Genomic DNA, 18,689 nt, shown 5'->3' with positions numbered 1-18,689 from the left:
ATGTCTGGAAACCACAAGAAGGGAAGAACCTTTAGGGAACTGTCACAATATACTTGGAGAGGTATTATTCCATAGCGTAGAGGTTAGAGCCAATGGATAATTTCTGTTACATAAGTCTCATTTCAAAATAAAAAGTAGCTCTCTAATATTAAGAGCTAATGAACAAATCAAAGGGACAGAAGGGGTAAGGGACTTGGGGTGAGGTGGGGGATAGGTTGGAGGCGGGGAGGAGATTGCCTCAAAAGGTTGGTATTAGAACAACTGAAGCAAAAGCTGGGTGACCATCAGAGATCTATCAGAAAGGATTCATGCACTGGATAGGATTTTGGACCAAATAACCTCTGAGGTGCCTTTCAATTCTGAACCCTATGAACACTTTATATATCCTTCTAAGTTTTCTTCTAACTCCAAGATTTTGTTTTCCATAACTGTAAAAAAAAATAAAAAATAAAACAACTATACTTCAGTTTCAAGACACTCAGTATATAGTTGAAACAAGTTATAATTATATAAGTACATTTATTAGAAAAAGTTAACTTAATCCAACCTTTTCCTCTCTTAAATTTAATACATTTTTGTGTGTCACAATATTACATATTTCAAAAAAATAATTCCTTTAGGTACATCAACACTTATTCAAATCATATCATCCAACAGGAGAAAAAAGCCTATAATTAATTAGTAGACTTGTGGAAATAGTCTTTATACTATTTATTACTATTTTAAGTATATTAACATGTTTTAAATATATTAAATTTAAAGTTCACCCTCACCAGTGGCTACAAAACTAAATAGAAAAGGCACAGGAGTTGTACTGTGAGAACAATCTACAGCAAACATATAACCTTATTAGATACTACCCTTCAAAAACAAGGCAGAAGTAGCACCTAAAATTCTGAAAGGAGTTCAAAGGACTAAGTTGGATAAAATATTACTCATACAGTTATTATTATAAAAAATAAATATAAGGAATTTAAATATCAGACATTAAAAAACAAAAGATTTAGAACCCTGCAATCCTATTGTAACTTACGTTTAGGTACATTCTCATAGCTAAGTTTCTAAGGATTTCAATTAAAAAAAGAATAAACTGTTCAGAACAGCAACAGAGATAATGTGGTAGGTGAATACGACACAGCTCTTCATCAAGTCATAGACAAAGTTCAAAAGAAAAGTCACACTTACACAATCATATACACCAAAGATTTATACAGAGTATAATTAGTTATCTAAAGTATATCACACCAAAATGCAATAAAAATGTCTGGGTTTTTTCCTCCACATAAATGTTTTTGGATATTGTGCAATTTATGTGCTAAAAGGAATTACAGGAAAAGGAAAGTAATAGTTTTTCAGAGTTACTTCATTCCAAGGATATCATTTTAAAATCTTTGAAAAGCTCAGTTTAATTTTCAAGCAACTAGAACAACACCCAGGTCCCTTTGCTGACAATGCTGTGCAAACATTAAGCCACAGTCCTGACCGATGATGATGACGATAACCCTGTGCTAGGCTCCGTGGAGACAGAACAGGCTTGTGGAAACAGCTGAGGAATTTTCTTGGAAGTAACATCAAAAAAGGAAGAAAAAGCATCGTATAAAAATGCTGTTGGCAGTCCTACTCTTGGTCCAGTAGAAAAGGTTATAAAAGCTGGAGACCTAAGCATGAGCCACTTGAAAGCAGACAAGAAGGGGCTCCGGAAGCGTGCTGAAGAGGAAACTTGAAAAGAAATTAATGAAATCATATTCTTTTAAAGGCCAAGTTTGATTTCACATTCTCTGTCAATAGACATACAGGTTACGAGTTTTTACATCATCAATGTGTTTCACTTTTAGACTTCAGAAACAGACACAACCCAAGTCATTTAAATTAAGAAAGTCAATATCCCTGAGTTAACAATATAAATACAGTACATTGATTTAGGTGTGCAATATCTGGAATTTCCAATATATGAAATGACATTCAAGTAAAAAACAACCTAAGAGACAGGGTGCAAGAATTAAAACAGATGCAGCATTCAAAGCAAAGTGGATTTTTTTTTCATGGAGCCTAAATTCAACCACTTCATTTTCAAAGTTTCCGAGAACTTTAAGAAAATTTTAAAAACACAATGAAATTAAAGCATATTGACTTTGTAGTATCACAGAATTTTTTTACTTGATAAACACAAATATCTAAAAAGCTTAACCAGCTCCTCCACCCAAATCAAAAAAACGTTTCTTGGGGGTGGCAAGAATCTTTGTCTAGAATTATGACTTTACATTAAAATCATGGTTAAGAAAATAATTTTAAGGGAATTTGTCCCATGCAATAACTGATAATAAAACAGATTATATATCTGTGTTTATCTATATCTGTATATATGTACAAATACATATATATGTATACATATGCTCATATACTTAATATATAGTAGCTCAGAAAAAAATTATATACAAAGATACATTCCCAGGAAATATAATGATCCTTAAATTCTAATAGGATGCACAATCCCAAATAACAATGCAACAACAAATAATATTAAGGCTTTCTTCGTTCAAAAATTAGAAAAAATACCCTGGAGGAAATCTGATAAATGAATATTGGCCTATTTCGACCTAAGGTTTAATAATACATTTTTTTGACTGCATTCTCGAATGAGGCATTGTCAAGCAACATATTGTTAGTGTAAGGTGTGACATACCGGCTTGCCTTTTTTTTCCTTTATTTCAGTTTTTAAAAGAATAAAATAACTACAGTTTACTATAGTAGAAATAAGTTAGATTTGGTTTCCAACCAAATTTATTACCTATACCTTGATAAAGCCCTCAAAATTTCTCACCATCAACATCCACTCTATTTCCAGGACAACGTAGGGAAGTTGCAAGCAATCCCCACATTGGGAAAATTTTCAACCCAGTGATTTTTTACAGATCTAGACATTTTAATCCAAAAGGGTCGTTGTGCAGCGCAATGTTTCTCTATTTTAAAAAGTCAGAAAATAAAATATCAAGCTTCTGTGAATGCCTTGAAAAAGGGTCTTAAAAAAAACAACCTTTCACTGCCAGAATTTAATCAAAGTGCTACCAATATGAACACACATCAGACAAATAAATTAGAAGCTAATTTATTTCTCTGGTTTATTTAACAATAGTCAAAGCCTAAAACATTAAATAAGAAAACATAGCCAATGGGCAAGACTGACAACAAGGGTCTTAAAAATAAAAACAAAAGCAAAAACAAAAACAAACAAAAAACAAAAACAAAACGCAATGAGACTAGTGTCACTGGCACAGTTTACAGTTTCATTACTCAGAGCTATCAAGGAACAGAGCAGTGCACTGTACTGCTGTTAAAAAAACCACACACAACTAAGGGCAAATACAAGTTGCACTGTACATGATTTCGAGTCTTAGAGTGGAGAGAAGAGGCGTATCCTATCAGCCATATTCTACTACGGTTATCCCGGACATCACCTTCTCACCTCCAACATGACAGTGTTCCAGTACAATAACAAATGAATTACAAAAAGCCTAAAATTATACAGCAGGTTGTCAAAGTTAACATCATGTTTTCCTTTAAAAGGAAATATTTCTTCTGGTTGCTTTTAGCCTGCAAATTTATCTCCTAAAACCATGCATCACTGATGACAGAGACCAGATGCTATCCTCCAAAAGGCACGTGAAATTCTCACCAACTCCAGGGTTGACCTTTTTTTTAAACACTCACATATCTACAACTCCAACCCCTGGGCAGAACTGAGTAACTAGCTAAAATGGTCATTCCTAAACCATTTATATGCAGTCTTCCCCAATATGGGTTGCTTAAACAGATGCACAGAATAGCCAGTGAGGTGAATCTAACGCAGAAAGATGGTGTGCCTCTTTGAATTCCCTATCAAAAAGTTTTCAAGATCAAATAATAAACCAAGATTTAGAATATTTCTCCATACTTCCCTGAATACCAAATGTAAACACCTCAAACTGACTCAGGAGGTAAACCAAAACTGGAAAAATTTACTTGAACAAGTAACATAGAGCTAAATTCATTTCGACTAAACAAATAATTATTAAGCGCCTACTTTGTGCAAGGCACTGGGCTGGGTACTGGGGATTCGAATACAAAAACATGTCCCTGCTTTTAAGGAGAGTTAAAGATAAAAAGATTAAATTATTTTTCTCCTAAAAAAAAGGATCTAAAACTCCTCATGGGCATCTGCCTAACTTCATGTAACAAACCAGAAAGCAAGCTAGGGATTTTTGTTGTTTTAAAAGCAACTCTTTAAAAGAGATATCTTATTTCTGCCTGCAAAAAATTACTGTTTTTTAGGAAATGCAGAACACATAAGCATTCTGACACAAAGCAAACTATCATATACTAAGAATACATGAACCAAAAAAAGGATCCAATAACTTTAGAAACAGCTTAAACTAACCACCTCTACAAGATGAATTTTGGCAAAAAGGAGAGAGATGTTTCAGAGTTGGCAGTATGACAAGAAACAAAAATTTAACGCCTCTTATTTGGAAGAGGGATAGCGAGTGTAAGTGCTTCTACATGCTCATTTGCACATTGAAACTAAACTTAAAGCCTGCCTTCTCTTTAAAGAATATTTCCACTAAAGGGCTTTCGGAAGTCTCTGAAGGATGCTCCTGTTTAAATTAAAAAGTAAGTATTTTACATATTTAAATTTTAAAAAAACTATAACCTTATACTTAGGGCTCTATGAAAGATACATTTTTCTACTTGCTGCCTGATCTCTCCAATATACTATTAAAAATATGACTGAATTAAATGAGATATAAACATTTTAAAACCAAAACTCTCCCCTCCAACTCTACTTTTATCAATAAATTTAATCTGTCAGACTCCTCAGAAGGACTTTCCTAAGTGGGTTTCTAAATCTTTAATTTCACTGCTTTTTAAAAAATTATTATTTATGTAGGGGCAAGGAATCACAGTCAAAATCTAAAGAGAACACTCCATCTTTCTCATTTCAGTTAACATCAAAGACCAGCTTTCTTTTGTATTTTGAGATTATGGATGGCAGGCACAAATACATGAAAATGAAAAACCAAGCCACTGTTACATCTGTTCTATATTTACAAGAAAGCATCAAACAGGTTATTTTTGGTAACTTTTAAGACAAAAACACCTTTTCTTTAATGCACTGTTAGCATCACTGTCAGATGAATCCACTGTCCCTTATATTAAAGAAATTGCTGCTTACATTAACTGTGTCACTTAATGTATAAATCTGTTCCTGTTCCAAGCCCCATTCTCCCTCATCCTCATCTTCAGGTTCAGCTTCAGACCCATTACGAGTGTTTTCATATAAAAAGACTTGCTCATCCACATGAGCTGGAGCTAATCTGTTCCTCTTAGCACTTACAACATTGGCAGACGAACCAAAAAGTCGTTCAGGGAAGACCCTCGTGGCTAAAATACACCAATACTTTTGAAGTACCTTTGGTAATACAGGAAACAATGCCAATCGGTCAGACCACCATTTAAGTGGATCTTCATTTAGGCCAAGTACTTTTTGAGACTTAAAGTTACTCAATTCCTCCACAATCTGGGCATGCCATTCCTCTTGATCTTCCACACCCCCTGTTTGGCAGAAGATTTCTGCCAGCATGTTGTTAATTGCACTAGTCGGAGGTGGGGTGGAAGAAATGATCATTTTTTTCACAGGTGGCTCTTCAGATAATGAAAAGAGCTTTTCCTCAGGCCTGAAACTATTTTCTTTTACTTTCTCCAAAAGGCTTTTTGCTTCCTCTACAACTCTATTTTCAACCTGCTGCCGTTCAAACGCAGAAAGGAAAGGCAGCTTCTTGTACCTGGGGTCCAGAAATGTTGCCACATTGAGGAACATGTCTATCTCAGGGGTCTCCTGGTATGTTGTTGATAATTCTTTGGCTATCACTTCCTTTGCCATACTGATTTCTTTTGAATCATTTTCTTTGATGTTCAGGGTTGTGTTGAGAAGCATATGAAGGAGGGGTTTTACCATGCTTATTGTGGGATACTTAGATGCAGACATCATCTCGGCTACTTGCTTAAAGGGATGCAGCAGATCCACCAGCCCCTCAATGGTGTTCCATTCGCTAGTCTCCAACATAAGGTGGTGATTATTGCTGTCTTCCACTAAAACAGCTGCAATGATAAACTGCTGCTCTTTCAATCGTTGCAACATGGCAAGCGTGCTTCCCCACCAGGAAACACGATCACTCACAAGCATGCAGTGCATGATGTTCTGCTGCTTCTGCTTCTCGCTTAACATGTACATGGCTACTGTCGACTGCTGAAAATACTCTACCAGCTTCCGGCACCTTGTCAAGAGACTGCCCAGTTTGGGGAGCTGGAAAGCTTGTTGTATTCCTGCATTGAAGGTCTGCCCCAAACAAGGCATCTGAACTGGAATATCTAGAAGTGAGCAAGCTTTGACAATATCTTTCCCATAATCTGTTGTAGCACCAAAGACTTTTGTGTTGATCCCCCACTCAATGAAGATCTCATAAAGGACTCTGGTAATTGTCTCTGCAGTGTTTTCTTCAGGGACCTCAAATGTCTTTAAGCATCGTGAGTTAACAGCCAAACAATGAGAAGAGCTACTATTGAGGAAATGAACTGCAAGGGTTACATAGGACCTATTCTGGTTTTGGCTTCTCCAAATATCAGTGGATATTCCACACCACAAAATGTCTGTCAGTTCTTTCAAGACAATTTCTCTAACCGCGTTATACTTTTCAGGAATTGCTTTTGTGCAGAAATATTTTCTGCTAGGAAGTTCGTATCTTGGATCCGCTGTTTTCAAAAGCATCTTAAATGTAGGCTCATCCACTATGGAGGAAGGATACATACCCTCACAAATTAGGCTAATCACAGCAGAGGTCAGCTCCTGGTGCTTTTTGTTTTCATAGCTGTGGCTGGTCTTCATGATTAAAGTGTCCTGAACAACCTGCTGTGAGGATTCTGGCTTCAGCTTCGAAAAAGCAGTAGCAAAGGCCTCCCTCATCTGTTCTGTGTTACTCTTTACAAATTCGCAAAACTCATCTGGATGATTTTTTTCCAGGTGGTATGAAAGGTTGGAAGTGTTTCCTGAATAGGCAATCTGTGCCATGCAAATCCGACAGTAGATCTTCTTCCACTGCAATATGCATCCTTCTGCATTAGTATCAAAACCGAAGTATTTCCAAACTTTGCTTTTTGCTCTCGGGTGAGCCACTAACTTTAGGTCTGAGGGTGAACTTTCTAAGCTTTTATTCTCCATTGCTTCTCCACCACCGTCCTGCTTTTTGATCCTTCACTCATTAATGAGTACCTGCTAAAAAGCAGTAACATAAACAAAAAATGAGAAAGTACTCCTGGTGTGATCACAGCTTGAAATCAGCACATTTGCAAATTCAATGATAAACCCACTCTTCTAACTAGATTGGGAAAAGTTAGGATGCTGTCTCCAGGAATTGTGGCCCATACAAGATGTCCAACTTGACAACTTTCAAAGGTAAAGGAGGAAGGCTCCCATTAAAAGAAGAATCAGGAATGTTTTTTTAAAAATGTTTTCTAAATAAATTCAATGCTATTACTTTAGCATATAAAAATTTGGTTTTGTCCTCACAAGAACATCTCAAAATAAAGTTAACATTAAGAGCAGACAAATGTTTAATTATCTTACATTTATTATTATGATTATTTCTGATTTTAACTGTTTACTATTCACTGGTTTTGGTAGTCTTACCAAGCATTGGATAGGAAAGTTCTGCAGTTAATTAGCAAGGGAAATTTAAACTCTATTTATGGAAGTACAAGCACACACACCACACACACATATACACTTACTACATGCAGGCACATGCATGTACAAAACTGTAGTTTGGGAAGAGTTAGCATTTTTACTGCTAATACCTTGCTAAAGAAGCTGATGCTACTTGAAATATAGTATAAGCACATAAGGCAAGAATCACCCTGAAACCAAGTGTGTCAAAAAAACAGAAATACCAACTTATGAGACCCTTTAATGATACAAAAGAAAGCTCTGAACAAGCAACAAACTTTTTTTTCCCCCATCTAAAGAAATAAGCTTTATTTAAAATATAGAGTGTTCTGTTTATAAAAATAGTAACAATAATAAGCTTTGAGTAATGCTGAATGTCTTAATCCTTGGAATTTTTTGACTAGCATGTTCTATTTCATAGTTGCCATTGTTAAAAAATCAAATGAAAATAAATTTATTTCTAGAGGTAAGGTTAACAAAAACTAAAAAAGCATCCCCTGGAGTTAAGAAAGCAGCCAAATGCCCAAATGTTGGTATTTCCTTCATGTTCCCATTCAGGGTGCCATTTTTTATACTATAGTATAAAACTTTGAAGAGTTTTTTGGTGCTCAATATAGGAGCCTGGCACATAGTAGGTGCTTAATAAATCTTGGTGAGTATAAGCAGTAAACCTCATTCATTTCAGTGAAATAACAAAAGTTATTTAAATTTTAGTATTTTTTTAATTCCTGTAACTAAGTAATTTCAATGACAATATAAATATTGCAAAGATCACATCCTATAATCATGGCTTCAAGACACATTACATTAGTTTAATATGGCTTAGGAGGAGAAAAATGCTATGACAAATAATAGTTTAATTGTGGATCTTCATTATTCTAGGATTTATGTTGGCAAGCATATCATTTGTGCATTTTATTATCATCACTGTTCACATGAGCCCCCATTTGTATCATTTAGAATGACTTAAGTAAGCCGTAATACAAATGGAAGCCTGTGTATTTAAGTATAATGTCTCATGCATTACAATATTCAACGTGAGAGAGGCACCATGGTTTAGCAGAAAGCATGCTGGATTTCGACTCAAAGGACCTGGGTTCAAGTCCCAGCTTTGCTACTTACTAGCTGAGTGACCGTGGGCAATTTACTTATCCTCTTTGGGCCTTAGTTTTCTCATCTGTAAAATGAGATGGCTGTACTTCAATGTAATCTAAGGTCCTTTCCAGTTCCAAATCTACGAGCTTATGATCCTATAATATACTTCAAAATAAGTCTGTACAAATATCTTTTAATGTGTTTTATCTCCCCCCTTTAGATTGTAAACTCCTTAAAGACTGCCTTTCTTTTAATTATATCCCAAATGCTTAGCACAGTACCTGGTACAGAGTAGGCACCTAATAAATGTTTATTGAATTGGAAGATGCTAATTCCTGGAAAAAGATAGCCCACAAATCAGGCTTATTGCAAAGAATTACGTCCAATAGAAAAAGAAAAAGGAAAAAAAGGCTGGTTTTGTCCTTCCTTCAATACCTTTTAATTTAGAACTTTAATGCTACTTTTGCATGAGCTTGATAGTCAATGCAGTAAAAAGCCCTCCTAAGGCAGCTATACAGTTGATAGAGCACCAGGCCTGGAGTCAGAAGACCTGAGTTCAAATCTGACCTCAGATACTTACTAGCTATGTAACCGTGGTCAAGTCACTTAAACCCTGATTTGCCTCAGTTTCCTCATCTGTAAAAATGAACTGGAGAAGAAAACAGCAAACTATTACGGCATCTTTGCCAAGAAAACCCCAAATGGGCTCACAAAGAGTCCAATATGACTGAAAAATGACCGAACAACAATAAGGAGTTTTCAAATATGTTACTTTATCGTAGGACGAGAAAGCACCCTTGAGCCTAGACAAAAATCTCATTTCCAAAGTGCACGGTATAGAAAATGACAACACCATGAGACACTCATAATCTATTATCATTACTTGCTTGTATGAAAGTGAACATGTCTGTACCTTGCTTGTAATTGATTATAGGGGGATATGGGTAATTTTCCTCAAATTCCAACATTTTCACTTAAGAAACATGACTTTCTACTAGAAAAGTGTTTAAAGCTTTTGCAAAGTAAGACATATAGATATAGATATAGATATCTATATCTATATATAGATATAGATATAGATATCTATATATAGATATAGATATAGATATAGATATCTATATATAGATATAGATATAGATATATAGATTAGATATAGGACAACCAAAGGAGTAGTGGCTTAGCCTACCACCTCCATAATCAAGTAGAGTCATATGCCACTCTCTGACAATTTTCTCTAGGGGTCAAAACTCCTCATCTGGTCTCTAAGGCACAATTCTTGTGTCCCAAATGCCCTAGTAGGATTACGACCCTGAACTCAAGTGACTAGAAATATTGCCAACAGATGTTTTTTTCCCCCACATATCATAGCATACCTTACCTTTAAAGCACTTTCTTATTTGCCATAAAAAATACCCCACAAGCATTGACTCTTCACAAACATATGGTTAAAAAGAACTAAGTGTAAATTATAATGCTTCATCTTTATAAAATATATTTAGTATACATATTTACATACACATACATAAACACACATTATCATCACCTCAGATATCCTGGTCAGATTGATGCCTGAAACGCTCAAATTCTTAATATTAAAATAATCAATATTCTGTGATGTTTTGTAAACATGTTTAATATTTTTATTACATGAGGAAAATGGCTAGATAAAAAAGAAAATGGATTCCTACATAAATTCCTACATAAATAATGAACTTAGTCATTCATTTTTAAAGCTAAAGGTGTTACCTCCCCATCAAAAAAAAATGCTACATAAGTAGTTCAGATCTTTTAATCTATGGTCACATTTTTCTGGATATTGATTTCTCAAGTTTTGTATTAACAAACTTCTTCCATATTAGACAATACTTACTCAACATTTTACAAGCTTACTAACAATGGAAGGCAAAACTCATGTCCTAGCAATTTTCTCTATCATAACTCCCCACGGTTAAGAAATGGAGAAAATCTGTCTCTGAGACAGTTACTCAGTGGCACAGACAACATGATTTCAAAGACATGAAACATAATATTATCACCTGATGTAGTGGAAACTTTTCTGATCTGGGTATCTAAAGACTTGGTCTAGTTCCAGTTTCCCCACAAACTATTTGTGGATATTAGGCAATTTATTTACCTCTATGGTCCTTCCCCATCTGTAAAATGAAGAGGGTGGACTAGATAAGTTTTGAGGTTGTTTCCTGCTCTAAAATTCCCTCACTTTTAATGGGTTAAAAATCATTACAACATTGAGATGCTCATGTCAAAATTAGCATTAGCTCATCCTTCTAAATATACTGACCAGATTTCCTTTTTTTAAAACTTGATTATGAGGTAATATCACACCTTCAGGGAGACATTTCTACATGCACATATTTTTAAATAAACTAAACATGTGGATGGGAAAAGGGATATAGTAATTACTAATGCAATAAATGATCACTGTAAAAACACAACTGTCAAATAAAAACTGATGATCCATAATTAATGTGTCTTTGGAGAATTCAAATTAATAACAATATAAATATTTTACTGAAGCTTTAATCCACTTACAGATTTTTTCCCTACATTTTCTACTTAATCTAGGTTTACAAATCAGTCTAAAGAGGTTCCCAAAATGGGTGATACTGCCCTCTGGTGCTAGAACGATCAAGGGGGAAGCAGTGGTAGCCTCAGGTGCAATAGTCAGGGTGAGGGGTGGATATTGTATAAAAATAGGTGGCAATGGAAGCTGCTGACAGGTCTTAACAAGCAAGTGTTGGCAGGCTAGCCTGTTGAATTGTCAGGAAATCCAGCATGCATTGGCAGGAATGTGTACATGTTATCACTTGTTTACTGTCTACATGGTTTACTATACTATATGGTTACATGACACAATATTGCATCATCAAAAATTCAATTCAGGAAAAAGCCCACAAATTTACAATAAATTATTAAATTTAAGATGTCTTTTTTAAAAATTATATTTTTAAATGATGCAAATTTCATAAAAACACTTAAAGGGTTAATGAAAAGTAGATTTCCAGGGGGGCACTGAGTAATTTTTTTTTTTTTGTAAAGGAGCAAGTGGGCCAAATAAGTTTTGGAACCTCTGGTCTAAGCTCAGTTAAGCCCCCACACTCATATCTTATTTAAATTACCTTTTTAAAATCCCTAGACTTCATTCATTTTCACTGTTCTCCTGAAGACTTCCATTCTGAAATACGAAACTTGTAACTTTATTAACAGTTTGGCAGTCTTATGATCTGTGAACAGTTTAAGCCACCTGAAGTTCCATTCAGCATTCTAAGCAATGAATTTTTACCATATAGAGATATCTGGATAAAAGAACTTTTTAAAAGCCAAGTTAAATGCTACTGAAGAAACAACTGTATATAGTATGGATCTTGAAGAATAAACTAAACAATAGTAATTTTTCATACCCCATCATAAGACTATTCTAATCAATAGGGGATGATCAACTTTAAAAAAAGCACCCCTTTTAATTGTTTAACCTATATATATGTAAATATATATTATATACATATATATTTTATTTAGATTGTGCTCCTCTGAGATGTTAGTAGCAGTTAAGAAACTTCTGAAACCTATGTAATTTTCTGAAGTATGTGCTGTATTGCAAACTGTCTCTTGACAATTATATTATCTTTAAGTAGAAAAGTTCACAAACAATTGGTTTTTTAATATTTTTCTTTTAAGATGCATGATAATCAAGTCTAACATGGCTATTTCAACTATATTACTTAAGAGATATTATGTCTACTACTTACCTCCTCTAAATTTAATGATATCCTTTACCAAGGAATGAATTCCTTCTCAAAAAGTTTTAACAAGTCTTCCAGTACTAGATTCTCTGTCCTATTTTATACTAAACAATTTCTGTTTCTAGTCTCATTTTCATAACACCACCAATATTTCCCAAAGTACCAGCTGGACCTAGTAATTTATAATACTTTAAAGTGGGGAGGGGGGATGGCATACGTTTTCTATTATTATGTTCTAATTACAACTGATTTTATAAGTATTATTTAATGGGGTTGTGAATGCCCCAATTCCTCTAGTCAGAAAAACTAAGGCTAGAAAAATGTTTAGCTTACTTTTAAACTAAATTAGGCTCTACAATCTGTTTAGAAGAGTGGGGAATTCGACCTCATTTTAAACATTTTTACATATTCTTTTAAGGATAAGAAAATAAAGTGAAAAAAACAAACTTATCCAATTAACTCGGTGCGATGGCATGTGGACTTTCCAAAGTGAACATTCATTCATTTCACATTTCATTCATTTCACATAAAGAAACTTACAAAGGTTATGACCTCTCTTTACCCATTCCCAGCCTTCATCCCTTGTCAATTTCAAAAAGTAGCAAACTGTCAATTTCATTTCTGTTGTAGTCATGCATTAAGAATCCAGTCCTTACCTACAACTCAGCTGCGGCAATATTAAAGTTCTCTGGAAACCCACATTTCCTTCACATGGGCAAGTGGGGAGAGCAAGGTGGTAATGCTGACTGTGCAGTTCGGCAGCAAACTCAAAAGAGTGGAGGAGGAGGGCAAGAGAGCCAGGTAAAATTGGTCTAAGTTACATACTGCAGGCATGCCCTGGGTTGTCACATCCAAAAATAATCTGGAGTTGGAAAACGACCTGAGATTTGTAACCCAAAACAGATAAACAAGAGGTTGCTATTTCTTAGAAAGGATTTAGCACTGTTTTAAAAAAAAGAAAAGCCAAACCGTAAAGAGCCCAACTCTGCCAGCCCTCAAGAACAAAACAAGAAGAGACCCTGAAAGTGGCCGAGACAAAGCTTGGGGAGGGAAGGGAGGGGGTTCTGCGAGCAGAAGGGCCAGGTCGGCCAAGTGTGCAAGGCGAGGGGGGGTGGGGGTGCGAAGAGGGGTGGAGACGGGAGGAGGAGGGGCCCGGCAGCTGCCAGGGATAGGCCGGAGATGGGCCCACGGGGTCAGAGGAGCCGAGCCGGGGCCCCTGCGCAGGGCCAGGCAGCGAGGAACGGTGATGGTGCGGCCGGGAGAAGCCAGCCAGCCCGCCCGCCCAGGAACTGGGGCGCTTGCGCACGAGACCGGCTTCCGAACTCTGTCCGGGGGCCGGTGGTTCGCGCTTCCGCCCAACCTCCCCCTCCCCCTGGCAAACCCCTCCAGCTCCAGTCCGGCGGCGGGGGGAGGGGGAAGAGGGAGGTTACAGGCCCCGCCTAACGTGCTCCAAAGCCAAACTACGCACCAGCCCCACAGGGGTCCGCAGGGCTAGTGGGGAAGGGGAAGGGGGAGGGGGACGGAAAACTCATTGTTTTCGGCCAGGCCAAGGTCAAGGTTTGGGGCGCAGCGGCTGCAAACCCAGCCCTCCTCCCCTCCCTTTCCTCCGCTCCCCAGGGTCCTAGACTGGAGAGAGGAGCAGAAAAGGGAAGTTTTCTGTCTCCCACCTTTGCCCCCTCCCCAGGTCCGGGCTGCCGTTTCTGAAAACAAAACAGACCACTCCATCCTGGCCGGGTGGTCCGGTAGGAAGACTGCGGAGCGTTCGGGGAGAAGCAAAAGCGCGGCGGGGGGGAACACACATACACACTCACTCACATAGACACACGCACGCACACGCACACACCCCCACCCGAGGAAAGTTCGGAGGCTGCCAGAAGAAGGAAGCGAGGCCCAGATTCAGGCTCCTGCCTCTCCCCCCGCCTCCGTGATAAAGGAGGAACAAGAAAGAACACCTTCTCTCCTTCCTCCGCCTCCCCCCAGCTTACACACTCTCACACATACGCACGCACACACTCACACACACACTCACACACACACCCTCCCGGGCCGCACCTGACACCTCCCGGAGAGCCCCGAGGAAGCCGCCCCGGGCTGGGTCGCTAACCTGGCAGAGAGAAGCCGTAGCGCCAGCGCCGGTAGAGCTGCGAGAGGACCACGAGAACGCCCATGTAATAGACCTTGAAGGCCGGGAGCAGCGGAGACAATAGCGACATGGCTGCTCCCTTCCTCCTCCTCCTCCTCTTCCTCCTCCTCTCCGCCGCGCAGACGGGAGGGGCGGCGGCGGCGAAGTCGGCCTCTCTCCGGGCAGGGACGGCCCGCTCGGCGGAGCCCACACCCAGCGGAAACGAGCGCCCCGCTCTTGCACAGTTCCGCTGGCGGCGGCGGTTCCAGAGCCTGGACGCGGGACCCAGACCTTCACCTTCAGCCCGGGGGCGAGGCCGGAGGAGGGCCGGGGCCCGGGCGCTCCCCACCCCGGCCCCGCCTCCGCCCCCCGGGGCTGGCTCGGGCCGCCCTGGCTTCCTCCAGGTCACCCCAAGTCCGCGCTCGCGAACCTGCCCCCTCCCCTCCTCCACCCCCGGAGCCCGATAGGGTGATTCTGGGCATTGGCCACCAAACAGTGGGGACCACCCCAACAGTGGGGACCAGCCAGCCTTCTTCTCTTTGGGTGTCGTTCCAGGAGACCAAAGAGGTGTTGGAAGTGGAGTTTGGGGGAGGTAGGCAGCCGTAAAGAGAAGCCAGGGGCTGAAGCTGAGGAGAAAGGTAGGGGAATGGGGTGCCGTGTGAAGGGCTGCCTTGGAAAGGTGGTCGCTAAGACGAGAAGGCCCTCTCCTGAGAGAGGGTCCATTGGACACGTCCCTTCAGCACTGGACCGACCTGAGGGCAGGGACTGTCTCTGTGCCCCTTTTGGTGTCCCCAGTGCTTAGCACAGTACCTGGCACATTGAGATCAAACCTCAGCCCTCTCCTTAGAGAGGGTCCATTGGACACGTCCCTTCAGCACTGGACCAACCTGAGGGCAGGGACTGTCTCTGTGCCCCTTTTGGTGTCCCCAGTGCTTAGCACAGTACCTGGCACATTGAGATCAAACCTCAGCCCTCTCCTTAGAGAGGGCCCAGTGAAGACATCCCTTCAGCACTGGACCGACCTGAGGGCAGGGACTGTCTCTGTGCCCCTTTTGGTGTCCCCAGTGCTTAGCACAGTACCTGGCACATAAAAGGTTAGTGACTGATTGATTGATTGAGATCAAACCTCAGCCCTCTCCTTAGAGAGGGTCCATTGGACACGTCCCTTCAGCACTGGACCGACCTGAGGGCAGGGACTGTCTCTGTGCCCCTTTTGGTGTCCCCAGTGCTTAGCACAGTACCTGGCACATAAAAGGTTAGTGACTGATTGATTGATTGAGATCAAACCTCAGCCCTCTCCTTAGAGAGGGTCCATTGGACACGTCCCTTCAGCACTGGACTGACCTGAGGGCAGGGACTGTCTCTGTGCCCCTTTTGGTGTCCCCAGTGCTTAGCACAGTACCTGGCACATTGAGATCAAACCTCAGCCCTCTCCTTAGAGAGGGCCCAGTGAAAACATCCCTTCAGCACTGGACCGACCTGAGGGCAGGGACTGTCTTCAGTGCCTAATCCTAGTACTTTAATAAGTGCTGATTGACTAATTAGTAATACGCTTTAAACTAAAACCACCGGTCCTGTTTTCCCCAGTGGCTCTCTCACAGTATCATTTCTTTTACAAAAGCCACGTTAGTCACTTAGTCAAGAAACGTTTATTAAATATTTACTGGGTGCTGGGCATGTTTACCAAAAAAAAAAAACAGGTAAAAAGATGACTTTGCGCTGTGGGACCTCTCATTCTAATGAGGGAAACCACATAACAATAACTGTGTACCTACAAGACATACAGGATTTATCTAAGGTGGTCTCAGAAGGGCAGCACTAGCAGTAGGGGTGACCAGGAAAGGCCTCTTGCAGAAGGTGGAATTTGATCTGAGTCATGAAGGAGGCCAGGGAAGCCCAGAGGCAGAAATGAGGAAGAAGAGAGCATTTCAGTATCTGAATTTAGTCAACTGCCTCCAAACTTCTAGAGAAGTAGATGTGACTGAGCTCCAGAAAGATGTGCCAGTGGAATACAAACTTGGCAGATCCTACACTCCGCTGAAAGAGCTTCAAGCATGGACCCCAAGATGAAATGTACTTTTCTCTTGCTGGAAGGCTAATCTAGCTAACTTTCCAAAGGCTCATCACCAGGCTAGCTTCAGGATAATGAAATGTTTTGCAAACAGGAACTCTCAAAGATGATCTACTAGGTCATTGAGCATTTAAGATCTTTAAAGGTAGAATGAGTACCTATAAAAAGGAAATTACATATTCTTGGAATCTTGTCAAGCATTCAGTCTAACTAATTCTGTATTCACTTATTTCTTCTCTCAAGAACTATTAAAATAGAAATGATAGTGAAGAGCATGGAAATCACTTGTGTATAAGAAATAAATTCCTTTTGCCTTTGGAAGGCAGCCTGAAACACACAAAGAAATAAAGGTTAAAGAGTGTGCAACACAGGCTCCTGGTACAAGTTAGTGGTTTTGGTAAGCAATACAAGTTATGCAAATCAACTAAAAATAGTAAAAATACGTGTGTGTATATAATATATACATATATAAATATATACATAATTATATATTCATATATAAATTATATACATAAATATATACATATATTAACATATAAATATAATAATATATTTAAAAAGACAGATTCTCAACAAAATACGGATGTCTCATTATTGCTCAATGGCTTTCTCATCTAGCAACTCGAGTCTAATGCCACAACTATATGAAGGTAGATCCTGCAGTCAGCAGATATAATACAACCTAAACCCCAGGTCTTCATACAACACTGCCTTCTATCGAAAGAAATACAAACTATAAAGTTGTGTCTCATTTGGTGTTGCTTTAGGGGTTGGTTGAAGCTGATATTTGATCTTTAATTCTGTTTTGTTAAGACTTAAGTTAGATTTAACATTCTCTTTTGCTGTTCCTTACCCTTGCGAGTTTACTCAGGTAATCTTAGGTTACTTGGGTCACATTCTCATGATTCAGGTGACCTCAGATTGGGTCAAAATTATATTCTTGAGACTGGTATCTTCACCTTTGTTTTGTGACCTGACCTTCCAGTCAGTCTTTTTATAGCCAATCAGAAGAAGATAAACCTATGCTACTCAGGGTTTTGCTCTGTAATTTTGTTAATCACTATAAAAGACCCTGTCAGCCCTCATTCTGGGTCTTTGGTCATTGAGAGGCATTGACCCTATTTATTTGCAATTGCTAACCTTGCTAATAAATGGATCTCAGAACTTTGTCAAGATTTCTTTCATGACGTTGGTCAATCCACGGATAAATAAGAGGAAAAGTTAATCAACGAAATGGGGGAAAGATTACGTATATCATACCCAGTCTTCTAACCTCATGCCCTAGTTAAGTCTCATTGCTAACTTCTTCCTAAATATATGTTTACGGATGACCTGATACTTGGCCTGCTTGGAATCTGAAGCCTTTTAACATCTGACGATGATGGCATCATAAAAGGATGCTTTATTCATATAGGAGCATAATTTCATAATTAGCAGGAAGCTTAGAGATTATCTCATGTAACACCTTTATTTTATAATCAAGAAACTGAAGCCCAAAGAAATAGAATGAATTGCCCTGGGTTACACAAAAGTAGACTAGCCTTTGGTCATCACAGGCAAATATTCATCAGTCATCTATGGTATGCACACCTGTTCGTAGGACGGCCTTATGCGCTCAAAACTACAAGGTGGAAGATAGTAGAAGCTAATATACCAATGCTTTCTTGGTGAACCAGCCAGCAACATCTGGGGCAGAGAAGATATTCATGTATTACCAAATTATTCCCCTTGTATATTGTTTAAGAGTAGCAAATCCTCCTATCTTTTTAAAAAGTTCCAAAGTAATCTCACAAAAGGACAAAGTTTATTTGAGTGTTAAAGCTGCAGAGTTATTGGCTAATTAGGATTTGAAAACTGATCTTCTTACTCTCAGTCCAGTACTGT

At 39.0% G+C, this 18,689-nt stretch overlaps 2 protein-coding genes across 6 annotated transcripts in view; both read right to left on the bottom strand.

Annotated features, from left to right (window-relative positions):
- The window catches only part of DHRSX (dehydrogenase/reductase X-linked), a 421,270-nt gene extending 406,424 nt beyond the window's left edge, over positions 1-14,846 (bottom strand). Inside the window, exon 1 of one of the 3 annotated variants that reach the window (XM_072614492.1) lies at positions 14,717-14,846. In XM_072614492.1, coding sequence (XP_072470593.1) covers positions 14,717-14,825 — 109 coding nt within the window. In that variant the 5' untranslated portion in view covers positions 14,826-14,846. Of the gene's footprint in view, positions 1-13,268; positions 13,475-14,716 lie in introns of those variants that run through there. The other 2 variants (XM_072614494.1, XM_072614493.1) reach the window with 2 other exon arrangements.
- On the bottom strand, positions 3,091-14,841 carry ZBED1 (zinc finger BED-type containing 1). Of its 3 annotated transcripts, none has more exons than XM_072614490.1 (2): positions 14,717-14,841; positions 3,091-7,306 (listed from the first exon to the last, which is right to left on the bottom strand). In XM_072614490.1, exon 2 carries the CDS (start codon positions 7,250-7,252, stop codon positions 5,165-5,167), a length of 2,088 nt encoding a protein of 695 aa, XP_072470591.1. In that variant the 5' UTR covers positions 7,253-7,306; positions 14,717-14,841; the 3' UTR covers positions 3,091-5,164. The 3 variants fall into 3 exon arrangements, with proteins under 3 accessions (XP_072470591.1, XP_072470592.1, XP_072470590.1); XM_072614491.1 differs by lacking the exon at positions 14,717-14,841 and adding an exon at positions 14,665-14,685; XM_072614489.1 differs by lacking the exon at positions 14,717-14,841 and adding an exon at positions 13,269-13,395.
- Positions 14,847-18,689: the final 3,843 nt, after the last annotated feature.

Source organism: Notamacropus eugenii, chromosome 5 (genome assembly GCF_028372415.1).
Source record: "Notamacropus eugenii isolate mMacEug1 chromosome 5, mMacEug1.pri_v2, whole genome shotgun sequence".
Taxonomy (NCBI): Eukaryota; Metazoa; Chordata; class Mammalia; order Diprotodontia; family Macropodidae; genus Notamacropus; species Notamacropus eugenii.
This window is presented reverse-complemented; position numbering and strand designations above follow the sequence as displayed.